General features: G+C 41.9%; 2 protein-coding genes across 3 annotated transcripts; one reads left to right on the forward strand and one right to left on the reverse strand.

Moving 5' to 3' along the window:
- Positions 1-47: 47 nt before the first annotated feature.
- On the forward strand, positions 48-6119 carry phf11 (PHD finger protein 11). The gene is made up of 15 exons (XM_068328419.1): positions 48-52; positions 570-783; positions 1523-1627; positions 1721-1854; positions 1963-1991; positions 2070-2146; positions 2489-2501; positions 2576-2655; positions 2740-2762; positions 3725-3759; positions 3852-3907; positions 4418-4556; positions 4654-4980; positions 5076-5147; positions 5508-6119. Exons 1-15 carry the CDS (start codon positions 48-50, stop codon positions 5582-5584), a joined length of 1386 nt encoding a protein of 461 aa, XP_068184520.1. The 3' UTR covers positions 5585-6119.
- Positions 6120-6377: 258 nt separating this feature from the next.
- Positions 6378-13289, reverse strand: rcbtb1 (regulator of chromosome condensation (RCC1) and BTB (POZ) domain containing protein 1). Of its 2 annotated transcripts, none has more exons than XM_068329593.1 (12): positions 13198-13289; positions 11956-12201; positions 11048-11198; positions 10799-10965; positions 10189-10347; positions 9993-10100; positions 9183-9325; positions 8905-9095; positions 8677-8803; positions 8432-8583; positions 8215-8345; positions 6378-7363 (listed from the first exon to the last, which is right to left on the reverse strand). In XM_068329593.1, the coding sequence occupies exons 2-12, from the start codon at positions 12079-12081 to the stop codon at positions 7223-7225; spliced, it is 1596 nt and encodes a 531-aa protein (XP_068185694.1). In that variant the 5' UTR covers positions 12082-12201; positions 13198-13289; the 3' UTR covers positions 6378-7222. The 2 variants fall into 2 exon arrangements, 1 of the variants encoding a protein (XP_068185694.1); XR_011037693.1 differs by having other exon boundaries at positions 7225-7363; positions 8421-8583.
- Between the last annotated feature and the right edge of the window lie 531 nt (positions 13290-13820).

Below are 13820 nucleotides of genomic sequence, written 5' to 3' on the forward strand. Positions count from 1 at the left end.
TATCACAAAACACACACAGCCAGTTGATTCTCCTTCAGTTTTACACAATGTGGTAGGTTAGGTTACAGTATATCAAAATTATGCAATTCACAAAATATTGACCACGTGTTTGTCCTAATAACAAGACTGACAGAATAGAAAGTAAACAGGATATTATGATTATCCTAACAATCCTCACATGTCTTTTGTTTATATCACTCCTATCACTCATTACTAATGTTTTTCTCTCTGGCTGGAGTAGACTGTGTATTCCTGACATTAAAATAAGTTGTTAAATCAGACATCTGGGTAAAAGAAGGCCTGATAAAATCCTTTGAGTAGAAATGAAAGTGAAACTGACCAACTGGGTTGCCACGTTAGTATAAACCCTCCGTCTGTGGGTAAAAATGTCCTTGTCAATGATTTTAGTCAATAGATAGATCTGCTGTTTTCTGAACGTGTTGTTTACAAGAGTGACTATTTTAATCTGTTTTGAGTCGAAACAATAACACACAATTATAAAACCATTTTTAAAAAAATCGATCTTATCCGTTAGCTACGTATGATGACGTCCATATCTCATAATGCAGGATATTTTCAAAACCTGGCAACCACGTCCAGGGGGAAAGCCGGAAGTGGCTGGCCGTGCGGAGGAGAAGACCATCCCGATACTGCAAGACCATTAGTCCAGATATGAGTTACGATTACAAGGTCTTCTGTGTCCTTTGTCAGCGGTCCGAGGAGACAAAACTAACCGGAACCTTGTCGACTAAGAAGCAGGTCACAGCCCATCAGAACTGTCTGGTAAATAGTTCCGTCTTCATCTCCCATGACAACAGTTAGAAACAAGGAAGTCACAGGCTGCAACTTCCCGCGACACCACTGAATTCAAAATTTTACCCTGACCTACTTGCATAGGTCAAAGATCAAAGCTAGTGCTCTGACATGCTGTCAGTGATCAAAGCACTAGCTTTGATCTACGGTCTTATTCACACTGGCCTCCCTCCTCTTTATATCTTACATGTTTCCTGAGTGTACAAAAGTAGAAATTTGACCTTGACCCAGTTGTCTAAAGGTTAAGGTCATCGTCTCATTTTCATCCCCTTTGCTGCCAGAGTAATTTGCTTTTTGTTTCGTCTTTCTATCAGAAACGGTTGCGCAGATATTTAGTGGACAAACTAACGAAAGGTCATTCATTAAATATTCTCTACAATGATGAGGTGGGGATAAATTCACAGGCTGCACATGGAAATAGTAAGAAAAACCAATGCAAGTTGTCACTCATCAATGTACAGAGATCTACATTCCTCTGTGATAATAATAATTAATAATAGTGATAATTAATAATAATGCTGTGTTCACACCAAACATGACGCTTCATGCGGTGCAGTTACACACAGGTTCATGTTGAACATTAGAGTCAATAGATCCTGTCAGCTGATTTCATTCATTGCATAAATTGTGCTGTTTGCATCATAGTTTCCTTGGATGTCTTTTGATTGTTTAATACTGTCCAGAATTCATCTTTGTTTCTCTTCTCCAGCTGTTTTCCTCTGGTATTTGCTGTCAGAATTCTCCACAGTTTGATGATCTGTTTGGGTTTGCTGTGGAGGACGTTGTGGAAGAGGTGAAACGAGGAAGCAAACTGGTAAATATGAGTGATTAGGAATGGGCCTAATCCATAAATTGTCTGCTGGAATCTGTGTTCAGAAATTTAAAAAAAACTTTTTTGTGCTTTAAGAAATGTTCTAAATGTAAGAAGAGAGGCGCTACTGCTGGATGTGAAGTTGGACGATGCAAAAAGTCCTACCACTACCCCTGTGCTGTCCAAGACGGAGCCGTGATCGTCGAGGATCCAGTCATGGGGACCTACAAGTCGGTCTAGTGTAATTGTTTGCTGTGTGTCTCGTGTAATTGTTGTCGTAACTAACTGTTGCGTTGCCGTAGCTGAAGCCAAAATGTCATCATGTTTTCTTACTGCAGGCTGTTCTGTCTCCATCACATTCCACGAGGTAAAAGTCTCTGTCTTCCTGTTAATAGTTGTTACTGCGTCCCACCTTCTGTGTTCACTGTTTCCTCTTCACTTTCAGAAAACAGCACCTTTGCGGACGGATGTGCGTCCTCCTCCTCTTCCTCTGAGCGTCCCAGTGAAGCCGGACTGTCTAAGGTTTGTCTGATGGGACTATCTGGAAGTAGTTTTTATGATGGTGGCAAGTGTTTCAATCTTTCTGAAGCTGGAGCTGAGCTATAAAATTCCAAATATAGAAGGTTTTTGTTTGGTCCTAAACCGTATCCACAAAGTCCTGATATCCATGTTTTATTTTCATGAGGTGTATCGTCCTGCTTGTGAGAAGACATAGGGAATTATGGCGTTAATCTAATTTTATTCTCTTGTAAGTATGTTCACATTTCATATCTGATTTAGAACCTTTAGCTGTGATTTTCTCTAAGCATTGCGTTTTGTGTTTCTAGAATTTATCGTTACGAACCTGTTCCTTCATCACTTAAGAAGAAGGCCTGTGGTGAGTTCAGCTCTGAGCATCGTACTTTACTTGCATCCGTTGTCATGGAGACTGAAGGTCTCCTTTCCTGGCAGGTGACTCCACAGCAGAGATGCTATCCGGGAACAGCAGCGACTCCAGCGCGTCCGGCAGCTTCAGGCGTTTATCTCGAAAGGTACATCGGCAGGTTTCCACAGGTTTTTACATTTCGTTCAACGTTTTACCGATGTGACTTTTTCTGTTCCTCCTTTTCTAACAGAGACGGCTAAGCTCCACTGACAAGTGAGTTAATATTTGCCTGCTAAAAGTCCAAAAAGTCTAGGACAAGACTATTGTAAAGAAAAGAAGTCTTCATTTTCCTGCTTTTGACTTTTCACGCCAATGAAAAGTCAAAAGTCCTACCACAATTTCTCGCTTCACTGACATTGTGGTCAGACACTGGATAGCCTGCGTCGTGAATGAACACGAACGTGACTCTCAGTGGCCTGTGTTGTTTTTTTGTTTGTTTTTTTGTTAATACAGTGATGCATGCTAACTTTTTATTAACTCAGGTTTGGAAGAGCGGAATTCCAAAAGGTGGATTGCAACACTGCCATCTAGTGGTTAGAGGTTCACATAGCGCAAAAGCAAGCTCAGCAAAAAAAAATAAAAAAATTCTGTTTAATATTTATCAGTTAGTTTATGTTAAAGCTACTACTGTACTCCTTTTGTGAGTTTACTCAGCTCTGTATCATGTTTAGAGTTTGGGGTGGTGATGTGTTGTATTTTTTATTTTTGATTGTCTCATCCATAAATCAAATTAAATCAAGAATCAAAAATTGTTGCCTCTTGGACGCCTCCCTGGGGAGATGTTCCAGGCATGTCCTACCTGGAGGAGGCATCAGGGACGACCTGTGGACTATGTCTCTCAGCTGGTCCTGGGAACACCCCCGGAAGAGCTGGAAGAGGCATCTGAGGAGAGGGAATTCTGGGCATCCCTGCTCAGACTGTTGCCTCAGCAACCCGGTTGCAGATATGTGGTTGAAGATGATGGATGGACGGATTCAATCATTTAATGAAGAGCAATTAGATTTTTCTACTTTCAGGTTTTTTCATTAAAGGATTTTATTTTAATCAATTAACTTACAATATTTGAGAGAAACAAGCGATCTAATCTTGCTATTTACTGCTCGATCTTGTGATGATGATGATGTTACTTTTTTTTATGCTTCCTAAAGAGCAAATGTTTGATTTTTCACACACAGAGAAGACGCTGAAAGTCCTACTGAGTGTGCATCAGGTAGGTTTCACAGCACTTTGAGCACTAATGCAGATTATTTAGTGAAGACTTAGATTAATTTATGAATGACTATAATTTCCTGTCATCTCTAGGAAAACAAGGAAAACAACCAGAAAGCAGAGATGAATGCGTTGAGGAAGATAGAAGAGTGAGGAATGTGTCTTTTTCCCAAACACTTACAGATCTGTTTTATCCACTCAACATTCAGATCTAATTTCACATTTTTACAATGACAAAGTTAACTGTTGTTAACACAAATCTATTTTAACAGGACAACCATCACATGTTCAGAGGATTCAAAGAATTTTAAAGTGCGCCATTTATACTTACTGTGTTTTATGCTGATTTTATTATATTAGTTTTATAAATAAATGGTTAATAATTACTTTGTACAGACCATTTCCATAAAAATCAGTCACACCGGTCTGGTGGGATTCAGTGCAGGAAGTATAAATGTGTGCTCTTTTCCAGTCATCTCTGAAGTCTCAAAGTCCACTTTGTCTACAACAAAACAAATTATGTTGGTCCTGTTTGTTTCTGTTTTTTTTGTTTTTTTTACTGATCATTGAGATAGTTATAACATTTTAAGAAATGAATTTGCCTGCGAAAAATCAAGAGAAGCGTTCACCCTTCTGGCATTAAATGTGTGTTTCTACAGGAAAGGGAGTCACAGAGTCAGGATGTAGAGGCCAGCATGGAGAGTCCTCCAGTTTCAACAGCAAGTGCTACAACCCAGACTCAACCTAGACCTCTTATAACAACGACAGGAGCCTTAATAGTAAAGGCTGAGGATGGAGGTAAGTTTGAGGCCAGTAAGCGCAGGACTCATGTATTGAGTCCGCCCCCAAGTGATGTTGGATAAGCTGACCTGACATGGAACCGTGTCCCTCCCAGGGGTTAGTCCTGACCAGAGGCCAGAGGTCTACAGCCCCCCTGTCACACCTCAGAACTGCCCCGGCTCTCCTTCCTCTCAGGACCTCTTGACCCCCGGTAGCGTGACAGGCTTTCCTTCATGTTCCAGTCTGGACATTCCCCCAGCTCTACGTGAAACCACCCCCTCCCCAGCTGAACCCCCGTCTGAACCAGAGGCCGGCATCGACCCCAGCAGCTTCTGGAGAAGCTGCAACGCTGCGGGATGCACGCAGGCCATGTTCACGGCGTTCACTGATGAGATGAACATCATCTCCAACAGGATTCAAAAGTGGCGGGCCAGTGATGAAGGTGAAGACACTCACATGTTTGTGACACAGCACCACCACCCCCCACCCCCACCCCCACCCACTGGAAATGTAAAGCTCTCTGTCATCTCTCTACAGATTATCGTCTTGCACTAGCAGTGATGGAGGCCTCTGGGAAACTGGCAGAGCTCGTAGCCAAGCAGCAGCGAGGTGATTCAAAGTCGTGATTGTTTGGTCTCTGACGGTAGACCAGAGACACACGGGCCCCAAAGTGGAGGTTAAACTGTGTCAGATAAATATGTGACTCTTCTTTGGTGTCGCATTTAGTACCAAATTAAAAGTCAAACATGATAAACTAGTATTTCATTGAGTCAGTTTAGCATTTTTTGTGTTCATAAATTAGTTACTAAATGTAATTTCCTATAACTGACTGTTTGCTTTTTCCTTCATTTATAGCAGTTGTGTCTAGTTGATTCAGAATAATGTCGCTGTCGCTAACAGGAGCGAATGGCTATATTCTTTTACCAAATATACAAACATTTCCACATGATGCGTGTGCTGTCATTACAGAATTAGAACGCAAACAAGCGGAGCTGACAAAGGCAGCAGCGGCCATGCAGGAGGTTGTTTCAGCGCTGAGGAGGTGAGACCATCGACGGGAAGAAGACCGCGGATCTCAGAGAACGGTTTACTCTCATTGTTTGTGTTTATGATTGTTTCATGTGGTAGTTACTGTCTGTTTTCATGTCATTCTGAAGGTTTTCATTTATTGTGTCAAAAGTAATGCCTCATGGGATATATTTGTCGACTTTTATTCAAGTATTTTTATTCATTAATCACTGGTTCATTTGACAGGTTTTATAGTTTTATTGTTTTAACAATGAAAATGAAATAAAGATCTGTCGAAGCTTTGATCATGATTTCAGGCCCAACTTCACTGTTTTTCAGGATAAGGATTCTTAGAAAGTGAATGAATCAACCAAATAGTTATGTTTTAATTTGTAGACATCGGACAAAACAGCTCCAGTGCTGCTGAAATTTAAAGAGGAGAATCTATAAGTGTTTATAGTCTATAATTAATTCAGAATTGAGACTGATGTGGAGAAATTCCCAACAGATTTGACAGAAACAGATTGGTGCCTTAAAAAAGTACAAGTTGTATTTGATATGTGATGAAATAAGCATGCAATGTGTGTTGGTGGTTTAGTGTGTACAGATGGTTTATGACACACTGCAGGCTGAGCTGTGTGTGGCTCCAGGGAATCCATACATGTGAGCAGAAAGCCCACAATGTGACTTCTGTTAAGTCTGTGCTTTATGCTCTGGTTCAAATATATAATGTTCATCAAACCAGAACTGGGGTCTAAAAGAGGGAGGACACACTGGAGGATGAAAGCATTGCAGCTTCTGAAAATGCAAAAACACAACTTGGAAAAATTAACAACCCACAACAGTCAAGAACTTTTATTAACTTGCTTGCAGAGGTCATCAAAGTGATAGTTTATCATACTTTATCATACAGCAGATGCATCATGAGATGAGAAAGTGTCCAGTCACCAGACCCCAAGTGGTTCAACTTCTGAAGTTTTATACGTTTAACAATGGAGAACGTTATTGTAACCTTTGTTACTAAATTATAATATTGATTCAACACATATAGGTCAGCGTTAGATAATGTTGATATGTGTAACAGCTAAAGTCTCTCCCTCCCGAAGCTCACCTGGAACCAGAGTTCCCTCTTTGGGTCATCTCAAACATCTGCAGCGGTGACAACCACCAAGTATTAGCTGATCGGGGTTTGACCTAACTGACCTCTTTAAGACTTGAATCAATAATAGTATTTTTATTGTTACTTCTTTAGTGCAAACAGCTTCAAACATCAATCTGAAAATCATGACTTCAAAGTGTGAATTCCAATAAGTATAATAAAAAAAAAAGTCTCAAAAAGTTTAAAAAGAAGTGCAAACGCATTAAAAGTAAGTTGGTTGGTCAGTTACACAGAATAATGATAATAGATGGTATCAGGCAACAGGCAAGAATTATTCAAGTAAATAGAGAATAGTAATGCCTTAATGTGTTCCAGCTCCTGCTTTATACAAAAAAAGGGAAATTCAGGCACTGTGGCAGATCCGCCCTCATCGGTCACATGATGGACACAGCAGGTTTGATGGAGATGGCGATCAAAGGTTCATTGTCAGTGGAGGTGTGAGCTGGGTGAGATGAAGTCCTGTGGGAGTCGCCACAGCAGCCTCTGAATCCCAGTCTCTAGTCATCACGCGTCAAGGTCAGTTTTTGAAGGCCCCGCATCGGCTGGCTCGACATATGAAGTCTTTGAGCAGGTTTCCGTCGATCTGCCAGAAAGCAGCGGTTTGGGTCACCTCCGTCAGGTGGTTGACACAGAACTTAAAGCAGAACTCCTCCAGGTCCTCGATGACAAAAAGACAAAAGCACCAATTAGTAGAAAGAACTGTGACTCCAGAGACGTTAGGAAACACTCCACTCAGGCCTTTATTGTCATGTTCAAGGTAATGCTCTGACAGCTCCACCTTTCTGAGGCATTTAAATGAAGGGAAGAGAAGAAATCAAAGGAAGGAAAGTCTTTCAAATGAGACAAAGGTGTTGGTGGATATAGGGTCGCTCTGAGAAGAGAAGTTTAAGAATCACATTTGTTTCCAGCGTCACATCAACCTCATGATCCTATCCACGACAGCAGCAGACAGTAACACAATAATGCTAAGACACAACAGTCAGTCACTCTCCAGACAGTAAATATGTTACAACCTGAACCAAAAAATCATTTTTGTTGGAGAATTAAGCAGAACATTGGTGACTTGGTCGTTTGTCACTTTGTCTAAAGCTGCTTTGGTCGTGCATGAAGAGCTTCTTTGATTCATTTAATCCTTGCAGCCACAGGAAATGTGTGGATAAATCTGTAGTATCCAAGAAGTGAAAGGACTGAGTGTAGCGCCTCTATGCACCGAGTACGCACTTGTTATTTATTTCCTTTCATTAAAATCAGACTTCTTCAGAGAGCATCCATCACATCTTCTCATACAAGGTTAGGGATATTCAGCTTTTCAGGTGAATTTCAGGATAATCCCAAACATGCACTATAACCTTCAGATGCAACCTTAATGTTTTTGTATTTTCCATACATTTTACCTGAAAGTCAAATATTCCTAACTTTTTGTGAGCAGTGCAGATCGCACCACCTTTTCTATTCACTTGGGAAACTCCTGTCCAGCTGGTCGTTGGTAAACAGGCGATGAAGACTGACCTCTGCATCGTAGCGCACGGCAGCAGACAGCAGGGAGAAGGCGTTTTCAACAGTGATCCCCCTCTTTATGATGTGTTGACACAGCCGCTTTAGGCGGTTCTCGCAGTACGATGTGGCCAGGTCCAGCAGCCCTGACACACCAAAGGCAGGAACACGGTTAGCAACAAGCAGCTAACGCAAAGACAAACGTGTGAGAAGGTTTCTACCAGGCTCTGACCAATGGCGTCCTCAGGAGGCAGCTCTACGTTGTCTGTATAGAGGAATTCTAGGAAGGAGCGATACACCGGGTAGGAGAACTGGTCGATCTCTATCACCTCCTTCATGTCCTCATCCCAGTGGGACTGGAACATGGATCTGAAGTGTTCACACCTGCAAAACGTTTGTTTCACAAGGGATCCAGGTGTTATTTTACTCTTTAGTTTAACATAACCCTCCTGAAAGCATTGAAATAGAACCCCTGACCTGATTTTGAGAAATGCTTTGTGCACATAAATATATTTGCCGTCAACAGAAAACTTGAGGTCGGCTGTCTCTGGGTTGTCAAACTCTTTCTTCAGGGACTGGGCCACGGTCAAGAAGTCATCGTTCTCTGGAGGGAGAAAACAAAGACACACATTCAAACGTCGAGATGACTACAGCACACGTCTGTGTGCGTAGGGTTACGATAGAACTAAGCATCATCATTCTCACCCATTGAAATAAGCCTCCACATAACTGAGGGGGTGGCGAAGCATCCGAAGACATCGTCGGTGCAGGTGAAGTGTGTGAGGTGAGGCAGAACGATGGATTGGCCCCTGCATTGGCCCCACATGTACACCTGACCGCTCTGGGTCTTTGCAGCTGATGTGTGTGTGGAGTGACAGGAGGCGATCTCCACGATCCTGACAGAGACGGGGGGAAGGTGGGGGGGAGTCAAGCAGGTACAGAACAGAAGCTTTAATCGTCCATGTGGCGGACGTGTGTCTCACCTCTCCTTCTCACTCATGATCTGAACTGGGCTCAGCTGGTTGTTCTTGTTCCCAGTTCCTAGCTGTCCGTAGATGTTGGCTCCCCAAGCATAAAGCAGCCCCTCGTCCGTTAGAGCCAGGGCGTGGGCGTACCCTGACACAATCTGGGGGACAAGAGTTTGATAAGAGACCAGACAAATGTGTATTCAAGGTAGGTTTGATTGGTTAGGCATCAGACTAATACAGTACATAGTTAGAAAAATCTTCAATTTAAATTTAAAATCAGTTAAAGCTGAGATTCTGAAAAAAAGAAATGTAAATGTGGAATCAGCACGTTTGATGAAGTTATCAGGTGAGGTCTTCAAATCAAATGAAAACACACTCAAGCTGCCCTGAGGAGTCTGCTTTTGAGCACAAAAGTGTTCTAAGGAGGACTTTTCCTAACTTTAATTATGACATAACGTCACAGAAAGACCTTTCGAGGTTAAAAAGGCAGCATTGCACGGGCGTGTGTTTTCAGTCAGTCTTACTTTTAATAAAATCCATTTCATACAGATCCACTCTCACACACACGCACACACACTGGCACACAGTTTGGCAGGTTATGTTAGAAGAACAGCTTTGAACTTATCCCAGCGGTAAACTCAGTCAAGAAAGGGGAGATTGTTACCAGAAACAGTGAGTGACTGACAGGCTAGAGGCAAGAGTTCATCTTTAATTATTTAGCTTCTGAAAATAAGAAAATGAAAGGCAGATGTCGTGCGGGCCGTCCTGCATTGAAGGGTTCATCCAGGAATGAGGTGTGTTTACTTTGAGTGTGTAATCTCATACCTGTTGCACACATAAACCTTGCAGAGCCACCAGGCGGCAGGGAGTCAGCTGGTTCCCATTGTTTCCTAATCCGAGCTGTCCGTTCCCATTGTAGCCCCAACCATACACCTGCAGGGACATGGGGAGGATGAGTCTATTGTTAACTGGTGGTGAAGGATGTTGTTACTTGACGCTGCGGTAGAAATGAAAGCGTCACCTCTCCGTTGCCCACTACAGCCAGAGACGAGGTCTGCCCGCAGGCGATGCTCACAGCCACCCTGTTCTGCAGACAGTTGGCCACTCTGCGGGGCGTGGGCTGGTTTGCCGTGGAGCCGGAGCCCACCTGACCACAGTTGTTGTATCCCCATGCATAAATCTGGCAGACAGAACATTAAAAGATGCGCATGCATGCAATAATGGAGTTAGCTGTGAGCTGGTGGTCTCCTGGTTTTAACTGCACATTTAATTAAAGGTGTCAATCTTTTAACCCTGAGCGACGCAGCAAATAATTGTTGACCAGGATGTCTCTCTCACATTTTATTACAACTATAACTTCTCTTTTGGTGAATTTCACCCACAGTAAATACAAATCTGTGACCAGCTGGAAACACAGAGTCCGCCAGTATTGAACTACTATGCCTGTAATTCGAAGCACAATGCTTTCCTGTGCTCACTGCTGTGAATCAGCTTTGGGTCTTCATACTTAATCACTGCCTGCGACCAAAGCTAAATCCCCTTCATATTTAGAAAGGTTTACAACGGGCTTGTAGTCTGCTTGCATGTGAAATTCTGCTGGAAAAGAAAAGATCCTTTCATGCGACACTCACTTCTCCTGAATCTGTCAGAGCCATTGAGTGGTGGGAGCCGCAGGCCACCTCCGTAACCTTCTTATTGAGCAGGTTTGCAGAAACGAGCACTGGAGAAACTCCTTGGTTGGTCGTCCCATTTCCCAGTTGGCTGTAGCCATTATGACCCCAGGCGAAGAGCTCTCCATCTGAAACACAAGAACAGGAGTCAACATGCAGCAACTTTCAAACCAAATAGGACGAACAGGACTCAGTGCGTTGGGCAGCTACCCTCTGTGGCCAGCAGGATGTGGGGTCCGCTGCCGTAACTCAGGCTGACGACCTTCCTCCCGCTCAGGAAGTCCACCTTCTTCGGCACAATAGTGCTCTGACTGTCGCCTGTTCCCAGGCAGTTGCTGCAGTTCAGCCCAAACACAAACACCTGAGGTTGTAGAGAGAACATTAAGTGTGGATCAGTGACAAGCAGGTTTAAAAAAAAAAAAGACAACCTCAGTCAGGCCATGTTGCAGATACACAAACACCAACACGCATCAGCATTGACACGCCCTATAAGTGTAGGTCTGGCGACACCAAACGTTTCTCCTGAAAGCGATACAGACGGGTGACAAACAAGGAGACGATGAAAAGTAATTAAGACACACACGTTCATTTTTTTAAAATACAGAGGCGAGAAAAAACAAACTCACAACGTGCTCATCTTAACCAAATTAACATTTAAGAAACTCACAGACCATAAAGAGACTTTTAAACCATCTGATTTTTTTTTTTTACTCAAAGGGAAAATAATGGTCAGTGTAGCCTCAAACACATAAATGACACTCACCACATGACAATGTAACAGCACTGTACCTGACAGAAAAGACCAGAGGATTTCCTATTGTAAGCATATTCCCATGCTCTTGTAGACCTATTTTACTTCTCTTGCTGACTGAAGCAGAAATTTACTAGAAGTAGTCCTTGTTTTAAAGCTAGGAAACAAACTACAAACCTCAGAAAATAAGTCCAAGAAAATTAAAGCAATGTCAAAAGTTTCACGATAACATATGAAGCAAAAACAGGATCTGATTATTTATGTAGCTGTTAATTTCTCAAAGCAACCCTAGAAGCTTTACATCTCATACAACAGTTTTCAGTGTCTTCCTTTCACTATTGATTTCCCCCCCATCCCCACCTCTCACCTCATCATCACTGGTAAAGTAGATGGCCTCATTAGCGGACATTCCAAACACGCACGCTTTCCGTATTGTTGACAGCTCCTGTGGGCTCATCAGGCTGAAAAGTGGCCATTTGGCTACATCCACCATGATGTACTCTTTGCAACCCTACTGTGAGGACAGCAGGTGGAGCGAAAAACCTCAGTCTTAAGACATGGCAGGGGACGCGGGCAGAGGGAAGGTGAAGCCAAGTCGCCAGAGCTGCAGTCTCTGTTGTGATTGGGTTCGAAAATCAAAAGTCAGGGAGCATCACACAAACATTTATCACATTTAAGTCCAACCCAGCTCCTTCCCAAAAACTACTGAAAAATATTAAATGTTTACTCAGGTGGTCTGATATTACTGACAATTTTAGATTTTACTGCATTTTTTTCTTTAGACTCTGAATAAAGGCATTTTGCTTGTAGTTTATTTTAAACTGTTGTAGTGAAATGTTATCGTGATTAAAATATATTTAACATTACTAATGGGAAAATCAAGCCTAAGCTTTGGATGTTATAGCCTTTTGACTAAAAGAAATTATAATTATGGCCTAACATTGTATGTGAAAGTAATTTATAGAAGGGGTATCAAAGTGTTAATAATGTATAACAGGACATTTTCTCACACTTTCTTGTTAGAATGACTATTCACTCATTTTATACCGCTTATACACATAAATAAATAATAGCTAGTATAAACGGTTAATACATTTTAATAACAAAGCATGATCAATAAAACATATTAATTCCATTACTCGAGCAGAAAATGTGAGAAATCCACAAAAACATCAACAATCCAACTAAGAAATTGTTGCTCTATTAACTTTCTACGGAGAAGTTACTGGAAGTAAACAAAGCAGCGTCAACATTAACATCATGACTGCTTAGCTTAGGTCCTTGTTACAAAAGTTAGCTGTATTGTATAAACGATGCTAAACCAACAACAACACAAACCCGTGTAACGCGTCAGGACAAAAGACAACTTCTTTGATGAATGAAAGTGTTATTAGCCAGCGAGCTGGTGAAAGATGTCTATTGTTACGCAGGCTTTACTCAGCTGAAAGAACACAGCGACATGAATCGGGCTGTTGCTAAACCTAATCCGTTCAGAACGTCCCTTTAATCTAAGCTAATTGTTTATCACCTTTCTCCAGTCAACAGATGGAGCCGGGATTTAAAAATAATGATTTAAAAATAATGAAAAGCAATATTACTTTAAACCTACCTGACAAAAATTGACTGGTTCGAGGAATCGAGCTTCTCAGAACTCTGGCGTCTTTACTTTAAGCCGCCGTTAAAGCTGCCCCTCGTCCGCTCAGACGCTTATTTGCGGAAGTCAGGGAAAAAAATATATCACGTGGCCATCCGACTAAAGCAATCGATTGTCGATAGAGTTTAAAACGGTCGATTATTCGGATTCTGTTTTGCATAATTAAATCAGTTAAACGCACAGCAAGTCAAAAAAATTTGTATGACAAAATTAATTAGTAGGTTAGTGCAGTTTTCACTCGAGATCCACTGTTGTGACTTTTTATTTTACTTAACGATCCTCCACAACAGTCTGAATACTGATAACAGCATTCTAAATCTTAAAGCCTCTGTTAAGCAAACATGACGTGATCACATGAAAAGGCAAGAGCTCCCTGAAGGCTTTGGCATTTCTTTGATTGTTTATCCTCACAAAGACGCGACATCAATCAAACAATACAACAGAAGATTCTCAGCCGGGTGACATTTGTGGTGTTTGGAAAACTGTTGCCTAATTGCACACGTTACAAACTGAAAATCCAATTTCAGAAGAGTTAATCGTTCCCATTGGGTCACACCATAGATGGACAGAGTACTTGA

This window comes from Antennarius striatus, chromosome 12 (genome assembly GCF_040054535.1).
Source record: "Antennarius striatus isolate MH-2024 chromosome 12, ASM4005453v1, whole genome shotgun sequence".
Classification (NCBI taxonomy): domain Eukaryota; kingdom Metazoa; phylum Chordata; class Actinopteri; order Lophiiformes; family Antennariidae; genus Antennarius; species Antennarius striatus.